The 18,719-nt window shown below is 38.2% G+C and overlaps 1 protein-coding gene across 1 annotated transcript in view; it reads left to right on the forward strand.

The window, feature by feature from the left end:
- The window catches only part of lrrk1 (leucine-rich repeat kinase 1), a 51,952-nt gene that overhangs the window by 4,633 nt on the left and 28,600 nt on the right, over positions 1-18,719 (forward strand). Inside the window, exons 3-11 of the mRNA XM_028015021.1 lie at positions 5,007-5,194; positions 8,112-8,283; positions 10,528-10,707; positions 11,446-11,582; positions 13,181-13,407; positions 13,693-13,820; positions 15,025-15,188; positions 16,296-16,433; positions 17,795-17,907. Coding sequence (XP_027870822.1) covers positions 5,007-5,194; positions 8,112-8,283; positions 10,528-10,707; positions 11,446-11,582; positions 13,181-13,407; positions 13,693-13,820; positions 15,025-15,188; positions 16,296-16,433; positions 17,795-17,907 — 1,447 coding nt within the window. The remainder of the gene's footprint in view (positions 1-5,006; positions 5,195-8,111; positions 8,284-10,527; positions 10,708-11,445; positions 11,583-13,180; positions 13,408-13,692; positions 13,821-15,024; positions 15,189-16,295; positions 16,434-17,794; positions 17,908-18,719) is intronic.

Here is an 18,719-nt window from a genome sequence, read left to right on the forward strand (position 1 = left end):
CTTTCTATTCTTCTCTGCTGACATTCATCTCTTAAGGTGTGGTCTTAGAGACACAACCTGCATCTCTGTATAAACCCTTCATTATACACCCTCTCATATAGCAACTAAGGTTCTTCTGGCTTGTATGCTAACAGGTTGCAGGATACCTGAGGGCAACAACTTGATTTCACTGATCACAAATTATGTCAAACTACCAAATTTGGAACAGCACACTGCGGCCATTTTAGTTTCAAACAAATAAGAACAGTAAGCCTGTGTAGTGAACGAGTAGTTCAAGTCAAATCAACTCAACAGCAATTAAAAATGGCAACAACAAACACAGATCACTGAGGATTCTGTTTCAGAGACGAGTGTTATTATTCTCTAATGGTGTTATTACTTAGTGTGCTTTGGGGGAAACATCTGTGCGTCTGATCAGCTGATTTTGTTTGTGATCAGCTGATTTAGGTTTGTTTTTTGCATTGATGAATCAATATTTTTACCTACACCTAATATACCTAAGGTATATTTTCTATCAAAATGGCTATTGTAGATGTCTACTTGGATTGTTTTCAGACATCAAAAACTTTGAAGTTAATAAAGTCTAATTGTGCTCAAGTAATTGCTGCACTGTCAGCTAAAACAACACACACAATATGACCTCATCTGTGTGTGTAGGTTGTATGACCCTGGAGGTCGTTGTGAGTGGGTTGCATTGCTTTCTGGTTCTGAGTTGCTTATGAAAGCTTGAATGCATCTGGTCCACCATAACCTTTGTATTTATTTCCTTTGTAAACCTGTGGTGGAGTTCTCACATACAGACACCATTTTACCATCAATGTTGTGTTGTCAAGTGGGACACTCCCACAGATCTATTAGCAGTAGTGGGTTGATCAGAGAAGTTGAGTGGAGTAGGGGGAGGGGAGCATTTTAATCTTTAGCATCAACGTCTCTTCCAGCTTTCCCATGAAGAGAAGAACGATGCCACATTGGAAGTGTGAGCCTCTAATGTGAGTCAAATGGTTTCACTCCCTCAGGGTTTCTCAAATAGCATCAGCACAGCAGTTTGACTTCACATCTTTCTGTATTAGTCATTTAAGAGCCACTGTTGTTAAATTTGATCCACTTGCTCAAATAGAGCCAATAGAAATAAAAGAATATACAGATGTGCTCTAAGGACTTCCAACACACTCAGCAAACTCATTTGTACAAATTTTGTTTCATTTAAGCAATCCAGTATTGAAGAATGTGAACTACAAGACAAAGTGCTGCATCTTCCTTGTCTTTATTTCACCAATAATATTGTATTTGTTGGGGATATCGGGCTCATGCATGATACCCCCACATTCTTCACACATTCACATCACATTCTTCTACAAAAAGCCCTCCTCTTCTGTTCTCAATCAGCTGGTTATCAAAACAGATGATAGAATGAGCTGTGACAACTAATCATAAGTTGTTGTAGTTTATTTTATTGTTCTAAGTCTTAAAACAGTTTCCAAGTTTAATTTTTCAACTCAGTTTCTAGCATTTTATCAAAACACTTTATCTGTGTGGTTCTCAAAAGAAAAAAATTCAGGAGTAATTCAGATACGCTTATCCCTATGGGGTCACCAGGGCTCCTGGTGCCTATGTCCAGTAGTCAGCGGGTGAGAGGCGAGGTCACTCTGGTCACCAGTCCATCGCAGGCAGTAACTATCGATTGGAATGTGTGTGTGATTGAAATGTTTTTTTTTTTTAATGTTCCTTGGTCATTCAGTCAAGTTTATTTCAATTCACATTTCAGCAACAAGGCAGTTGAAAGTTCATTACATAATAAAAACAGAAAAATACAAAGTCATAAAAAACACCATACAGTCAACAATTGAGAAAACCAGTAACAAGCTTTAGATTTTGATAAATGCCAACATCAAAATTATTGTTACACATCAAATAAGTTGGTCAGTGTTTTATTTGTTATGGTTCAAAAGCAACTCTAATTAGCTGGGGTTTAAATCTTGATTTAAAGGAACTCAGTGTTCAACTGTTTTGAAGTGTTCTGTATCCAGCATTCTGGAAAAATGCTGGATACAGTGATCACTGAAACAGTGAAGACACTGTTACAGTGATCAATGCGACTAAAGATAAACACATGGATGAGTTTCTATAGATCTTGCTGGGACATTAGTCCTTTAATCCTGGAAATGTTCTTCAGTTGACAGGGGGCCAACTTTGTAACTGGCACTGAAGGTTCAGGTCAAAGTCCATCACCACACCCAGGGTTTGTACCTGATTGCATGCATTACATTTCTAGCTGTACAGTTTCTAGATGTAATAACTGAAGCTGTGTACCGATTCTTTGGGTGAAAGAATTGCTTCAGTTTTGTTTTTTTTCAGCTGGAGAAAGTTATGGCACATCTACACATATATCTACATCCGTTCAGTAATTGGATGTTTTGGAGTCACCTGGTGACATTGTACTGTAGAACTGTGTGTCATCTGTGTAGTTATGAAAGCTAATCTTCACTTCCTGAGCTAGTGGGAGCTTATAGATATTTCAGAAGTGAACCTTGGGGTACCCCACATGTGACTTCTGTCCGTGTTGATGAAAAGTTACCTACTGAAACAAAGAAATCCCTGTTCCTTATCTAAGACATTGAGACATTTGTTGTGAATTGGCTCTATATAAATAAACTGAATTGAATAGAAGTTAACATCAAAAACCTTTGAAAAAAAAACCCTTCTCTGTAAAATGTTTGGGGAGAAAAAAGCCCATTTTGTGTCAATCACGGTCATATAAAATGGTAAATGGCATTTGTGTAGTAACTAATCAAGTCTGAGGACTTCAAAGCATCTTACTCTCATTCAGTCATTCACTAATATACAGTGTTGTATAAAGTACTGAAATCTCAGAGTCAAGTAAAAGTACAAGTACCTCTCCAAAATATGACTTTGGTAAAAGTCGAAGTCACTGACTGAAATGTTACTTGAGTTAAAGTCTTAAAGTATCTGAAACTTCTTGTACTTAAGTATGGAAATTACTGTAAAAATGGATGTACTCAAGTAATGTAATGAAAAGTACAAGTAAAAAGTAAAACAAAGCAAATGCAGTTTGAATGACATTTTTTATATTTTGGTAAACTTGTCAAATACACTTAAAATAATGTACACAACCAAGTGCAGGCAAAATTAAACCTGCTAATAGATATACCTGCAGGCATCATTTAGTTAAGAAAATTAGGTGCTTTTCCTATAGCACAAGGTTAACTTAACCTGCTTTACAACTGAACCAGCTTCTTAGTAAACCCTCCAGGACAGAAAATACAAAGTTTTTGTAAGCCTTAAGTTTTCCCTTCAAGTAAGGTCAGTGCTGAAAATGAGAAAAATAAATAGTACAGAAAATGCGGCCAACATGAAGAAAAAGAGCTGTTACGATTACTCTACTTCACAAATCAGTGAACCAGTCAATCCTACAGTCAGTAGGTGGTGCACACAACTGGTTATTATGCAAAAGAAAAAAAGAATTGGGAGGGAAATGCAGCTTATTGGCATCTGTAAACCTGGTTTTGAACTTGCATGCCTTTCCTATATTCGTTAAATTTAGTCTAAATTGCTATCGCTATGGCTTCTGTCCCCCTTGAACAGAGGAGTCTAGGTAGCCTGATACAGTCAACATTAGGCCTAAGCTAAATACACCATGTATGGAACTGAAACAATGCCAAACAAAGTTCATTTATGCTCAACGTTTCACAATACAGTAGTGTCTAGTGACCAAGCTATAGTTACTGAAACAGGAGGATTATAACCATTTCATAAGACGTTACCTCGATGTGTTTCTTCAAGTTGGACGGGGAGTTTTTGTAAGACAGAATTTCCACATCTTCGGGCAGGAATAACATAAACTGCATGCGGTACGACGAATCTTTAACACCCACGAAAGAGTATATTGTGTTTAAATAAGGCCATGGGCTCTTATCACCAGCTGGTGGTTCCCCTGGAGCCGTGTCCGACGTAGTTGCAGTCGTTGTGGTCTCCGTCTCCTCCTCCATGTGGCTGCTACTGATTGCGAGACTTGCTTTGTGTTTAATGGGAGAAGCGAAACAGGTGTATCCTATTGGAGGTGATGAACAAGCCCAGGCAAGTAGGCTACGGACTTTGTTCGGTAGCCTGCTTGCTACTTGCTAATCAGTAGGTGGGATCAAAACACTTGCGTTTCTCTCTCTCGCTTTTTTGTAACGAGTAACTAAACCACACATTGAAAATGTATCGGAGTAAAAGTACGCAATTAAGTTCGGAAATATAGTGAAGTAAAAGTGAAAGTCATCAAAAATTTTCATACTCCAGGAAAGTATGAAGTACTCCAAGATATACTTAAGTAAAGTAGTGAAGTATTTTTACTTCGTTACTATACAACACTGCTAATATATAACACATATTCACACACTGATGGTGGTGAGGCACATTATAGCCAAGGCTGCCCTGAGGCAGTCTGATAGAAGTGAGGGTGCTGTTCTATTGGTGTCACCCTTTTGGCACCACTAGTAGGCAAAGCTGGTGAAGCGCTCAAGGACCCAACGGCGAATTGACTCAGAGCGGGGTTTACACCAGCAACCCACTGGTTACAGGACAAACCTCAACCTCCTTTGTTGTCCCATACACAGTGGCTTTACTTTGGAAATCATTTGGTAAAAACCTTTAGACTGAAAAGGTTTTCTGAGTGAACATTGTTTTCGGTGATCCTAATCCTCTTTACACATTCCAGTAAACTGTTTCTGAGCTGAGGTCTGGAGATTGGTCAGAGCTGAAGAGACCTTCGTCATCTCACAGCTACATCAGCAGAGGAAGAGTTCTGTACCTTCCACAAAATGCAATGAAGCCTTTTTGAGATTATGCATTTCATATATTGTTTGATTTCGTTTAGTTCTGAATGTGAACAATACTTTAATGTGTAGTTTCTACTGAGTGTAAGACCAACATCATACAGTTCCAGGTTTATAGATTATTTGATCTAGTTTTTAACTCCTCTTTGTTTTGTTTTGTTTTTTCAGGCAGGGAGGAGGAAATGGGAGCCAAGGCTTCTCTGGTGGAGGCCACTGGTCCCAACTCCAGGACGGCTCCTCCTTCAACCCTGGAGAACATCAAGGCAGCATATGAAGGCGGGGATAAGGAGACTGCCAGGGAGCTGATTCAGCAGGCCTGTTGTGTGGAGTGTTCCGGGGGGATCCATCCTGATGGAGTGAGTCATTACCATTACAAAGTTAAGAGTGTGTGGAGGGCTTCATATAAAACATTGTTGTTGAAGTCCTAACTCTTCTATGATCTAAATAGCATTGATAGCATGGTGTGCTTAAACAAATTTGTTGTTCCATGTCTTGGGGATTGTTTTTTGTTTGTTTGTTTTGTTTCTCTTTTTCACAGGTAATAAGAAATCTGGAAACAATAGGAAAGAATATTGATTTTCCCATGTTTTGCCCTTTAGATGTATCTGATCATTTCAAGCCTATCAGATCTGAAAGGTGAAAAAGTAGGTAGGTTTGGTAGTGACTGCAGGCATAAATGTACTCAGAAAAAATTTAAGTTCTTGTCAGGTTTGCCCTTTAATGGAAAATGTCTAAGAGGTCTTGCTTATGGTGCTGCTAACACCTTCCACGGCGAGCCCAACAGAGAGCAGGAAGCTCTCACACAAGTGAGCTTTTCTTCCTTACTTGTGACTGAGAAAATCAAATGATTGACAAGCAAGATAGAAGTGCTAACAAAGACAAATAGTGAATATAAAAACTTCAACACAATCACTTCGCAATGACTCTGAATTTGGTTTTAAATCTAGAACAGTGTTTCCCAACCCTGGTCCTCAAGGCACACTGTCCAACATGTTTAGAGGTTTCCCTCTACCTGATTCAACAGATTGCAGTTCAACAAACACCTGTTAATCAGTCATCAATTGAAATCAGCTAGACTGAAGCAAGGAAATACCTAAAACATGCAGGGCAGTGTGCCTTGAGGACCAGGGTTGGGAAACACTGATCTGGAGCATGCAGTCAGTGTGTAGAGCAGAGAACGAGGAAGTGCAGGGCTTCTTGGCAGCAGGCGCTGTAATGGTGGGCGTGTTGGTGTAAAGAGGTGTCTCTGTTACAGTGGAAATGCTAATATCTGTTATTTTGGTAGTTGAGGGTGACACTACTCAGCTCAGTTGTTGGCAGGAAGCAAACACAACATGATCTACAATTGAAAGGTTACTCACAAACCTATGAACTGTAAAGAGGGAATAGGAGCGTTTCCGTTGTCTGAGCTTTTTTCCTGTAGGAAGCGATGTGTCTGACTAGATGAAACAGCTTCAGAATCCATGTGTGACTCTGTCTAAAGATGCTAATCTAACACTGTTTTTGCTAAAGCCACGAAATTAACATGAAATGTACTCTTTATGTGGCCCTTTTTGTTTCCAATAATTTTGGCAAACTGCTGTCAGCCTGTGATATTGAGGTGACATAAGTGCACTATGCAGCAACACTACATTGGAAATGCAGAATTTTAAAAATTGTTTTAGTACAGGTGGCTTTTATTGACAATCACCAGACAGAAAGTGGGGAGAGAAAGGGGGAAAACACGCAGTAAACATATGAGGTATTTCTACATGGTACCTGCAGATTTCAGCACGTTAAACTTAAGAACACTTTAGTGTCACTTTGAATGAAATTTAAGACAGTAAGATGGCTGCAGGATCCTGGTGTATTACAATGAAGCATAGAAAAAACTGTGAAATTTCTGAGGTCTGTTTGTGACACTTGACAACAGCTTTGTGTTTTTCTTACTGCACACTCTACAGCCTTAACCCACACAGTGCTAAGATTGAAGGTCAACTTCTGACCTCATATGGTCAGCAACAATAAATGCTGTCAAGGCAACTGGCAATAAATTTGCACTTACACATGATAAATGCAGCAAAATTCATAAATAAAAACTATAAATATTGGGGATGGTTGTTGCATCGTGCTACATTACAATCAAGGAAGAAAAAGCGGTGAAATTTCTGCAGTTTGTTTGTGGGTTGCGGCAGCAGCTTTGTGTTTTTCACTCAACACATGGCCCTCTACAGCCTTAACCCACATAGGGCCAGGGTTAAATGTGTTTTTGGCAGAGAATGTGCCTGACCTCATATGTGTTTACAAGAGAAGTGAACTTGTGGCGACAATAAATGTTGTCTAGCCGAGTGACGATAAATTTGCCAGTCGTAATAGAGGTAAAAAAGCTAGCTAGCTTGCAAAGGTATATTAGCAGCTAGTCACCGGTAGCCTCAACCAACTCGAGTCACTGAACACAGGGGAGATGCCTGCACACCACTCAAACCTTTGCCTGATAGAAAAGCCTCACATGATTAAACAAAATTTAAGAGCAGTAATTAACATATTTAAAGCCAACTTACATTTTTCAAGTGATTTTAAGACATTTTAAGGCCTTAATTTTAGATCCGTGAATTTAAGACTTTTTAAGGTTGTGTGGACACCTTGTTAATATCTCTATATGAGGAACTCACATTCTACTGCTGCAACACACATTACACTGTTTTTTTTTTACAGTTATTATACAGTTGTTGATAAGGAAATTCAGCTCAGGCCATTTACTTCATAGTAATAAAGGTTTACCTTCTGCTGAACCAGATAACTTTTTTCTAAAGTTTTAATATTATGATTCAGTGAACCTGACCTAGTGGAGGTGTTTCCCAGCCTAGCAGTCTAGCTTCTTTATATAAAGACACCACTGAAAATCTGCTTGTCATTATTATTGTTTGATGTAGACAGTTTTTCCACTTTTTAAAAAGTTCAAGTGAAGCCCTCTACCCAAATATTACATGGACCAAATCAGACGTTTAATATGTTTATGTTATGATTCTATATCAAAACATATATTTAATTAATAAAGTGCTCATATTTCAATGTACTGTACTTTAGCACAATGAATAAATAAATAAGAATATTAAAAATTACCTACTTTGGTGTGAAATGGGAAATTTTCTGAATTTTATTAGTGATGTTATTGAAACTGTAAAATATTTCTATAAATACCCATTGGGCAAACTGGGATGTTGTATGGGATATGCAGAACTAAAGGTGAGAAGTTTCTGCATTGTCAGGGTGTTCCTGTTGGCTGTCTTTCAGGTCCGCCTCCTGTCTGTGGCCACTCAGCACTGTGATCTAGTGAGTGTGTGTTACCTTCTGGAGGAAGCCCGTATCACTGTGCCCCAGGAGCTGTCGCTGTCCAATCCAGCCGTCCTGGCAGCACATGGCGGCTACACCAACCTGCTCAAGGAACTGCTGGATTCAATACCTGGTACGGAGAAGAAACAGTTCAACAATCATCACATATTTTATATTTTACTCCTCTCATTTTGAATGGCAAAATTCAGCTAATGTTACCCATATGTTGGTGTATCCAAAACTGCATGGGTGTAAGCAAATGAAATGGATTTGACCATGAAGTCCTCTCATGCGTTTGATCGATCTGTTGTGATTTGCTGCCATTTGTACAGGACTGAGGACAGTACCAAAAAATATACTCAAGTAAGAGTAATTACTTAAAAAATGTAGCTATCCAAGAATTACTCAAGTGAGAAAGTATTCTGTGAAAACACTACTTAAGTACTGAGTAACTGATTATAATAATATTTTACAATAATGTCATTAGACGGACAAACAGTAGATAATGTACATTATTGATGGGAATTTTGGCTCCCAAACAGTTCTTAATTTATTACCATCTGCAGCTCCATATATTAACATAACCTGACAAATAGGAATGTTTTTGATGATGCATGGTGTTTATTGCATATTCATCTGACCACCAAATGGCGCAACAGACTTAATGGATAGAAAATAACATTAGAACAACAAAGCTTGTGTATAAACAAGAGGTCTCACTCTGACATAAACTGCTGGTGTGTGTCTGTGTCCGATACGAAACATGTTTGTTCTTCATTCAGTATCCACTCTAGTATCCAGCTACTTGTATGTTTATGTAGCTGTAAAGCCCATCTGAGGTCCACGTTTGGTATTCACATTAACATTGTGTATAGCTGTGCTTCTTTGCACAAAAATCAATGTATGTAAATATAATTATTTGTGATATTTTTATGTATTTATTGTTACTGACTTTGTTTGACGTATTGTTCTGTATTGCTGGAGCCTCATCCACTCTTCTAAGACAAATTTCTGCCATGGGAGACAAATAAATGATCTCATCTTTTCTCATCTCATCTTAACTTTACTAAAGTAACAGTAGACATACTTTATAATAATGTTACTCATATAAAAGTAAAAAGTACAGTGCAGTGGAACTACTCCTAAAAGTATGGTTTTGTTTCCAAAAAGATACTCTAGTAAATGTAACTAGTCACTATCCTCCTATGCCTTTGTGTAGTACATGTGTATTGAAATGCAAGGTGTAGAGTACAGAATTCTATAGCACAAGGACAAGTATGCTACTTTGGATTAGAAGTGGGGACTTATTGTGTTAATTATCATTTTACACTATAAATTTTCTATCATAAGAGGTTTGATTTATCATTGTCATTATAAGTTCAAGTTAATGGTGTAAAAAAAATGCCCCCCAAAAAAGCTTTGTCAAGATTGTTAGTTTTCTCATTTGCTCTAATATTTGTTCAATGTTCATTGAATACCAACAAATTTTAAAATCTGATTAGATACAGTTATTGTGTAGTTTAGTGATACAAATCACACTTTGTTATGTGACTGGTGTGGTAAAGACTGGTGTGTCATGCAGTCACAGCCAGACAGTTACTTAAAAAAGAAGTTATAGATAGTTCTTATCGTCATTTTTACCACTAAATATAGTGATTTAACGCTAAGTCCATATTGCCCATTCCTGCTCTGAAGCATGATGTCTACTTTCATTTTGTAGGACAGTGTAGTTTAAAGCGATAACACAGACTGCTCTCTAAAATTGCCAGGATATGTGTAACTGCAGGAATTTTGATGAACATGTTCTGATTTGAAGAAACATTTTAAACCAGTAAATCGCCTGCAGAGAACTAATCTGTACCAAAAAGTATAACACCCCTAAATGAAAGTTTTAGTGCAAATTTTACACCTTTATTCCTCCAGCAGGTGTATAAAGCCTGGAAAGGCCTGTTTTCTCTGCTCTAAATTCAGCTGTGTGGTGGATCGTATTTGAGCTGTGTAGTCCAACTTTATGCTTAAAGTTAATATTAGAATGATCAGCTGAAACCTCCACACCAGCTGGCAGCTTCTTGGTTCAGATTGTGATTACAAAGCCCAACGTAGAGAACAGATATAATTGGTCAGCTTTACTGTCATTCTTAGGAGACTAAATCTCCTGAAGCGTTTACATTACAGGGCCTGCTGTAAAACCCCACAAGGCATACCAATCTCTGAGCTAATGTAGCTCTTTTTCTGCCTAGAAACAGAGCTGAATGAGTTTTGGTTGGATGAAAATTTGCTGTGTTGCCGACATAACTGAGTTAACAGTTATGTTGTTTTTTTAAATATGTATATAAGTGATTAGTAACTATAATATTTCTTGTTGTCCACCAATTAGGTGTGAGTCTGAAGAGAGATCTGGTGAACTGCCTGCTGGCCACAGCCTGTCAGCAGGGTCATCTGGATGTGGTGCGTCTGCTGGTCCACAGCTACGATGCAGATGTGAAGGACTTTGCGATCCACAGCAATGAGTTCGCTGTCCTCTGTGGACTGCCGCTGTATGCAGCTGCACAAGCCAGTAAGAAGACAGAACTATTCCAGGACACATTCTGCTCTGATAGCAAAACATGAAGAGAGTGATTTTCAGTTCCTGCTTTGTTTTGTGCGTAATTACATTTGACATCCCACTCAGTTCAAAAAGCATCCTACTGCTTCAGCTATGGCATTAAGACACCAACAGATGTTCATTTTTCCAGCTGACCCTGGTTGTGCTTTATCTGTATGCTTTCTGAAAATAGTATGTAAGAAAAACTGGAGAGTTAATAATAATGATAATAATACAGCAAACTTTTTAGGAGACTCAAAGATGCTTTACAAGGAAAGGAAAACATAGACAATATGAACAGCTTCAAATTGAGATTGTTGTTGTGGGGCCTAGGCCAGTTTGAACAGCTGGGATTTTATAGTCATTTTACAGATAGTTTGATACTTTAACATTAGCTTAGAGTAAAATTAATATTTATTTTAGTTCAAATCCCTTTAAGTTTACCCTTCAGCTCACTCTTCAAATAGTTTAATTTACCAGACCTGCAATGTAAGAGAAAAACCAACGGTAACAACTTAGTCACTATGGCACAGTTTATACCAGCTTCATAGCCTGCGGAACTGTGAACATTCAGAACCACAATGAGGCATAAGGTATGTCTGTACAAATGTTTCAAAAGAGTTCAGGGAAAAGATTCCCTGAAGTTTTCCCTGAAAAGTTTAGCTCTGGCTTTTCTTGTAGATAGGATAAACTGAATGTTTTGTGTTTTAGGTAATGAGGAGATCGCTCACTTCCTGCTAGAAAATGGTGCTGAATTTTCATCCTACACCCTGATGGACTATCCAGATTTCAGCAAACTCCTCCTGAGACAGAAACTTGACAAAACATCTGGTGCAAATGGAGTGGAGGTCTGAGTCTTAACTAGTACATGTGAAAATAACGTTAGTTTAAATGTATAATCTAGGTTTTTAGATAATCACACCTTCCCATAGGCAGTGTTTCAGAATGAATGAATGGCTAATAAATGAAGGGTGTCCATGTAAAGAGTAGATTCACCTAAAGTCATTTTAATGCCTATTTAGATTATGGGTTAGCATTATTCAAATATTCTGAAAACACTTCTGATTTCATTTTGTACCTAAGAAAATCATCACAGCTTTATTTATCGGCCCAAAGCTTCCATTACAATCTTGCAAATTCCAATTAAATTCAAAAATACTTTATTTATCCCTAAGGGAAATGAAATGTCATAACTCATCTCATCCAAGTATCTTCAAAGAGTTGTTGTGGATGGTGATGCTGTGGGCAGAGAGGATCACCTGTAGCAGTCAGTCTTGCAAGTGAATCTGAAGAGCCTCTGACTGAAGACTGTTGCTGTAGAACAGTCTCATGTCTGTCATGACATGCTAACAGTTCAGTATCCAGGCAGCAGAGACTCTGTTTCACAGTAACTAGAGTTCAGATCGGGCCTAAAAAATCCCAACCGGGCCTGATCCCATTGACACTGTGTCCAGCCTGATTCAGAACGACTCATTAATTCTAGTTAGAGGCTTGAGCCCAAAGTAACCCTGATATCAGAGAGAAAAGCAGCATGTTTGCTGCAGTCCATGAAGCCAACGCAGGTGTTGTTGTCAACTACCAGTTTAAAATACTTCCAGATCTTTGACTTTGCCCTCTGCAGGGTTAGCAGTGGAATTTTTTGTGTTATTAGCTTTTGTTTAACACCTTCCAGCTCCATTATGGCGCTTCTAGCTGGAGGTATCAAGTGGAAATCACCTGGGATGTGTGATTGATAGGAGCAGAGCAGTTCTGAGTCACATGTACATTAGTTGTGCACTTGTTAGAGTCTATTAAATGTCTATACCTTATTTCTTTCTTGCATCATCAGGGTAAACTATGTACTCCTCTATTTAGACTATATTAAGTAGACGAACACAACTTTATATTGTACATTCTCATTTAGAATGTAGATATGTGCAGTGTAGGCTTATTAAAAATGCACCACAGAACCCTGAGCCCAACTGACCATCTCTTTAAATGTCTGTATGGTGAGAGATGAGCATAAAGACGTTGGAGTTGGGGATATGATCCTTTCTTACTTTTGGTGGATGGAAGAGATGGTTTGAACTTCCTCCTTCTCTCTCTTCATGAAACTTCTTTTTTCAGCTCCTCTGGGATTTGGGGTTGTAGTTAAGGATTTATTTGAGCTTTTGTGGTGCTAATTAGCTGCCCCAGTTGTAAAAACATATCTTGTTGCCATAGTTACACATCATATCAACTGTTTAAAAGTGGCATGCAACCCTTCATTTAAAAACAATAAAATAAAGTTATGAACCAAAGTCTAGAAAAAAACAATCAGAACTAACACAACAGAGCTGCACCAACATCAGATTAATGTTAGCAGGACATTTTTTATGGCAAGCAGTTCTAAGATGTCTTATCATTGGCCATATCTCTGAAATCATTCTTTGTGGGGCTGAGTATGTCTGTCTGTTGGTGTCTGCAGAGTGTCCGTGTGTACTGGAGCGGCCTGCAGTTACCATATTTGGATCTGGACTGGTTCATGGACGTCTGCTCCCAAATCACCCACCTGGACCTGTCGTCCAACAGCCTGGGTACTCTGCCCTCGGTGGTCCCCTGGGGCCTCATCCATCTCAGAACTCTGGATCTGTCTAACAACGCTCTTAAAGAGCTGCCGTTTGCTCAGAACTCCCAGGATGTCATCTGCTCCAGGTATGGGACCAGATACGTCAAGACAGACAGAAATGTGTAGTTTAAAGGTTTACCTTTGTCTTTCTGTTATTTAGTTAATTAGTAGACCAGACATCAAGTTGTTTTATTTGAGCAAATAAGAACATTTCTCACGAGATTGTTGATATTTGGTTTTGCCGTAACGCAAAGATTAGAAGCTACTTTTCTATAGAACTGAAAGTATCAAAACAGTTTTTAAATTCAACAGGATAAATATTTTATATCAATATCTTATTGATATAAAACTTATTTTTTTCTATGGTTCAGATTACAGATGGTGAATATTTCTCAGAACCAGCTGAAGAGTTTACCAACTGGACTTCTCCATCTGGTCCACCTGCAGAAACTTTGTGTTGCTGATAACCAGCTCAGCACACTGTTTGACATCCCTGACAGTATGTTCCATATCTGATTATGTGGCACACTTTGATGGCTCAATGCATATTATGAATGTTGCCATGTCTAAAACTGCAGTAGGTAACTTTTATAATCAATATATTTTTTACATGTTTCTTTATACTGTCACTATGTCATGATGGCATAAAAGGAGACAAATAATCTGTGGAAAAACAAGTTCCTCTGTCTCCTTACATATTTAATATTGATAAAAACTACTATTTCCACTGGCATATTATTTCAGTTACAACATGTTAAAGAAATAAATAAGTCTTACGTGAGATGAAACACTGAGTCAGTCAATTAAGAATTAATCAAAATGCATTTTGATTATTATTTTATTAAGAAATTAGGCAAAGAATATGAGCAATGACTCCCCTGACTAGTCCAGGAAAGAGAAGAAAAGATGAAAGTACATAATTTTTAATGTCCACCAGCCCTCTTACACAGAGGGGAGAAAAAGGGAGCATCCCACCAGGTTCAGTTTGCTTCACAACTCTGGTATTTGCACCTGCAGACTGGATGCTTCAAACCCAGGTCAGAAATACCATTTATTATGTTTCCAGGAAGCTGCCTCCAACATGAAGGATGCTTTATAGAGAAAATCCATTGATTGCTTGGTTGATTGAAATAAAACCAAATTTTGTCATAACAAACGATACATTTTTCCAATGTTAGAAGTGAAATAATCTGCCAGTGGAACCAGTATGTTTTCATCAATATTAAGAAATTATTGGCATAAAACAAGATCCTATATTTTGCTGAAAAACTGGTATGTTTGTTTTTTAAATTAAAATGTCATGTTAATATTTTCTGAGAGCAGCTTTACTAGAACCTGGGCTTACAGGCATAGAGAATTTAAAGGAAATAACAAGAAAGATAAAGTTTATCCAAATACTTTGCATTTATCATGAAGCAATTCATATTCTACTGGCCACATAATGTTTCCCCCCAGCTTTTAATATTTTTGAAGAAAAACAAACTGCTTCATTTTGTTTTGACAATTTTGATTTTCTTTCAACTAGTGAACTACAGAAATCACAACCCAAACTCGCCAACCATAACACCATTCAGTAAATTAGTCAAGTATCATTCAGCTATACTGTATGTCAGCAATACATTACAATTTACAAATAATATTACTCTTTAATTTAGTTTAGTTTTCTTCCCGTATTTGATTAAATCTTGTTTTTGCTCTTCCAGCTGTGAACTGGATCGGTCTGCGTAAGCTGGAGGGACTGGATGTGTCTGGTAACTGTCTAACCAGCCTGCTCACTTCAGTCATGCACTGTTTAAAGTCCCTGCGCTGCCTTGATGTGAGCAGAAACAAACTGAGTGCTTTCCCTGACCCCTGGGCCTGCCCACTGGTAAGAAGTCATGCTGCTTAAGAACAACTGTCTGATTCATTCTATTAAGAGTTTGGATAAACATTAATTATTACTGGTTGTGGTTTTTCGTGATATATTATCATGACTAAAAGGAAAATGTCAAAGGGTCTGACTCTTGGAGCATCTATTATAAGCTTAAATCTTTATCCACGTTGCTGAAGGTTTAGTGCTTAAACCAGATGACATTTAATTCCATTTTAGGAGACTGACTGTTAACATTATTATTATTACATTTTGAAGAGTATGTGTGCAGTTTTTATAATTAGACATGCCAATATTGTGTAGGGCTGCAACTAATGATCATTTTAGCAATTAGTTATTCTATCCATTATTCTGACAATAAATCGGATTTTAAAAATTTCATTCTGCAGATTTTTCATTTCAACACTTACGCCTCTACAGTATTAGAGGCGCCTCTACATATACATACAAATATATGAATAAATTCCTTTTTTAAAAATAAAATTTTATAGCCTGAAATGCAATGACAGCATTCCTTTAGTGAATGCAAGATCATTTGTAGCAATGTATGTATAGTTCTGCAGTTCTTCTAACATTAACAGCAAAAGGTGCTGAATAGGTGTTTTTTTTACTACAGAATCTGAACCAAGTGAAAATGAAACTGTCCCACTTGACAGGTTTTAGGCAATAAAATATTATTTTTTTAAGGTTTTATTGGCTTTAGTGGCTTTTATTTGATAGTGAATTGACAAGAAAGTGGGTAATGAGAGAAGTAGGAAGCCATGCAGCAAAGGTCACCAGGAATGGAATCGAACCTGCGACAGCCGTGTTGAGGACTAAGGCCTCCATATGAGGGTTGTGCTTAACCCCTGTGCCACTACAGCATCCTTGATGTGCAGAATGTGCCAAGTTTTTATTCGATAAAAATTAATTATCAGAATCATTGGTAAAATCAAAATCAACTTATAATTGTAAATTTTATGGATTGAAACAATTCATTTGACTTTGGTTTCCATCGCTCACGCTGTAATCGAAGTACAGTCACAGACAGAAAAACTACAATACACAGTTTTTCTGTTATGGTAATAGTAACAGCCTGTCCACTTATCTGACCCTTTCATGTAGAATCAATGCAAAGCTTCGTCCAATCGGATTGAGAATCTTCCAAACACCATATCCATCTTCTGGAGGACTCAGCTGCAGGAGGTGGACTTCTCTGACAACTGCCTCAAAGAGCTTCCTTCCTACATCTTTGAACTGGAGGTATGGACCATCATGTGGATTATTACTAGACATTTCTGTGCGTTTAAGATTAATTACAAATCTAAAGCGAATTTTCTATGACAAACATGACTGCGTATATTCTCAGTCATCTGAGTCATGACTACTGCAACCTGAACAACCAGAGCGTCTATCTACCCACATTAAAATGAGACTTTATCATTTCAGTTCTATTAATCCTAAAAGGACATGAAATGTTGTAAATCATATTTTCCAAGTGACTTCAAAGAGTTGCTGTGGATGCTGATGAGAGTGGACCAAGAGGATCTCACGTAGCAGTCTGTATCACAGCGGAACAGGAGAAGGTTCTGACAGAAAGTCTTCAGTTGCTATGTGACAGTCTGATGAAGAGGATGTTACTGGTTCTTTGTAATATTCTTCATAAATTTTATTTCCCTGGTTTATGCTGAATGTCTGTAAGAAGCAACTTCATGAGAGAAACTGATCCTCATGGGACCTGAAGCACAATCTGATTGTGGTACAGTGTGTTCCTGTTAATTACTGAAAAATTAGGAGCTAGGCAATTCCTTTATTTTATTTAAATATCACTGAATTGTGACAAATTTTCTTGATACTTGTTTTGATATCAGATGAGACTGTGTGGGCTAGTATTCTGACCTGCCTCTTACTGTCTGTACATTCCTATTCAGATCCACATTCACCTAGAAATGATTTAAAAATGACTCAAATCATAAATCGGCTACAACCAATAATTTTATAGCTCGTTATGGCTCATGGAACGGTCAGATGGCGGGGGAACCGTGGAGGTGCAGGGAGGAAGGGGGCTTGTCCTGTCACACCGTCAGATGGCTTCCTTTCTTTTATCCACCTTACTTTACACATTATTCTTTATTTAACAAAAAGGAATGAAAAAAATGTTAAATAAAACAACAAATAAACTCTTTTGAGTCCGATGTTTTGGGTTGACTTACTGGCCTTACTACCAAATAGGTGGATCTTCAACTTTGATATGCTATATAAAATCTTAGTTTGTTGTTGCTTCCTTTACCTTAAATACACTACAGAACATGAGGTGGTTTCAGTTTGTTTGCATTCAGAAACTTTATGTGTAGCAGGAACTCTGTCAGCATCAATGTTCTAATGCAGGGGTGCCCAAAGTGGGTCCTGGAGGGCCGGCATCCTGCATATTTCAGTTCTCTCCCTGGTAGCAACAACCTTTTCAACTTGTCAATGTTCTTCTTAGGCCTTCTGATGAGCCATCATTGGATCCAGGTGCATTAAACCAGGGAGAGAACTAAAACATGCAAGATGCCGGCCGTTGAGGACCCACTTTGGGCACCCCTGTCCTAATGCCTCCTGCCTCCATCTGCTCTTCCCTTCAGGCCATCGTCTCATTAAAGCTGTGTGGGAATCTGATTGAAATGCTCCCTTCTGCTAATAAATGGAAGTGCTCGAAGCTCAAGACTCTGGATCTGTCCAGGAACCAGCTGGGCAGGTCGGTCCACACGCTCACCTGGAAACACTTCCTGGTTCACAGGCAGGCAGCTAAAATTAGTCTGGCGGGAATAACTGTGGATGTCAGCTGATGTGAAACCAAAACGCAATGCCTCTGTGGTTTTGTTTTGCTCCATCTGGATAGTAAGGCTATATAAAATTTTATATTGTGATGGGTTTAGTTATAATAATGACACTTTTAAAAAAACATTTTCTTCAGCCATCCTTTTAGTACGTACACAAGCCCAATCCAGCTGCTAGGTTTATTGTGCAGCTTCGAGAAGAAGGGGGGACATGTGGCAAAGGAACTGAGGACGAGACCTGAAATCTGAACTTCCGCCTCCGCCCGCTCTGTCACCACGCCACACAACACCACATCTACATTATTTTTTTAATTGACAAAATAGAGCTGTTTTCTTGTATTTCTTTCTCTTTTTTTCCTCCCCAGACACTTTCTAGCCACCATTTCCTGGTAACCTGGGCTGTTTCGCAGCCTCTTCTATAACCATTGAAAGGCCTCGGAAGCTTTTCAGTGATTCAGTGGTTCACAACAAATGTTACTATGAGTTATTGAATTTCTGCAACGGGTCATTATAACACCTAAAAACAGACAAGTTCCACTTTTATATGGAACAAGAGTGATCACTTCTTCTTTGCACCGTGTCATTTTCCATTCCATGGAGTTCTTGGTTAACTCAGCGCCGACAGTGATTGTTCTAAAGGTTCTGTGTGGTTTTGTTTACAGGCAATTGTGCTCATCTAGGCAAACTTGTGATTTTATGTTATTTTTATTCAGCCTTCATTCTAACTTTA

Source organism: Xiphophorus couchianus, chromosome 4, assembly GCF_001444195.1.
Source record: "Xiphophorus couchianus chromosome 4, X_couchianus-1.0, whole genome shotgun sequence".
NCBI lineage: Eukaryota > Metazoa > Chordata > Actinopteri > Cyprinodontiformes > Poeciliidae > Xiphophorus > Xiphophorus couchianus.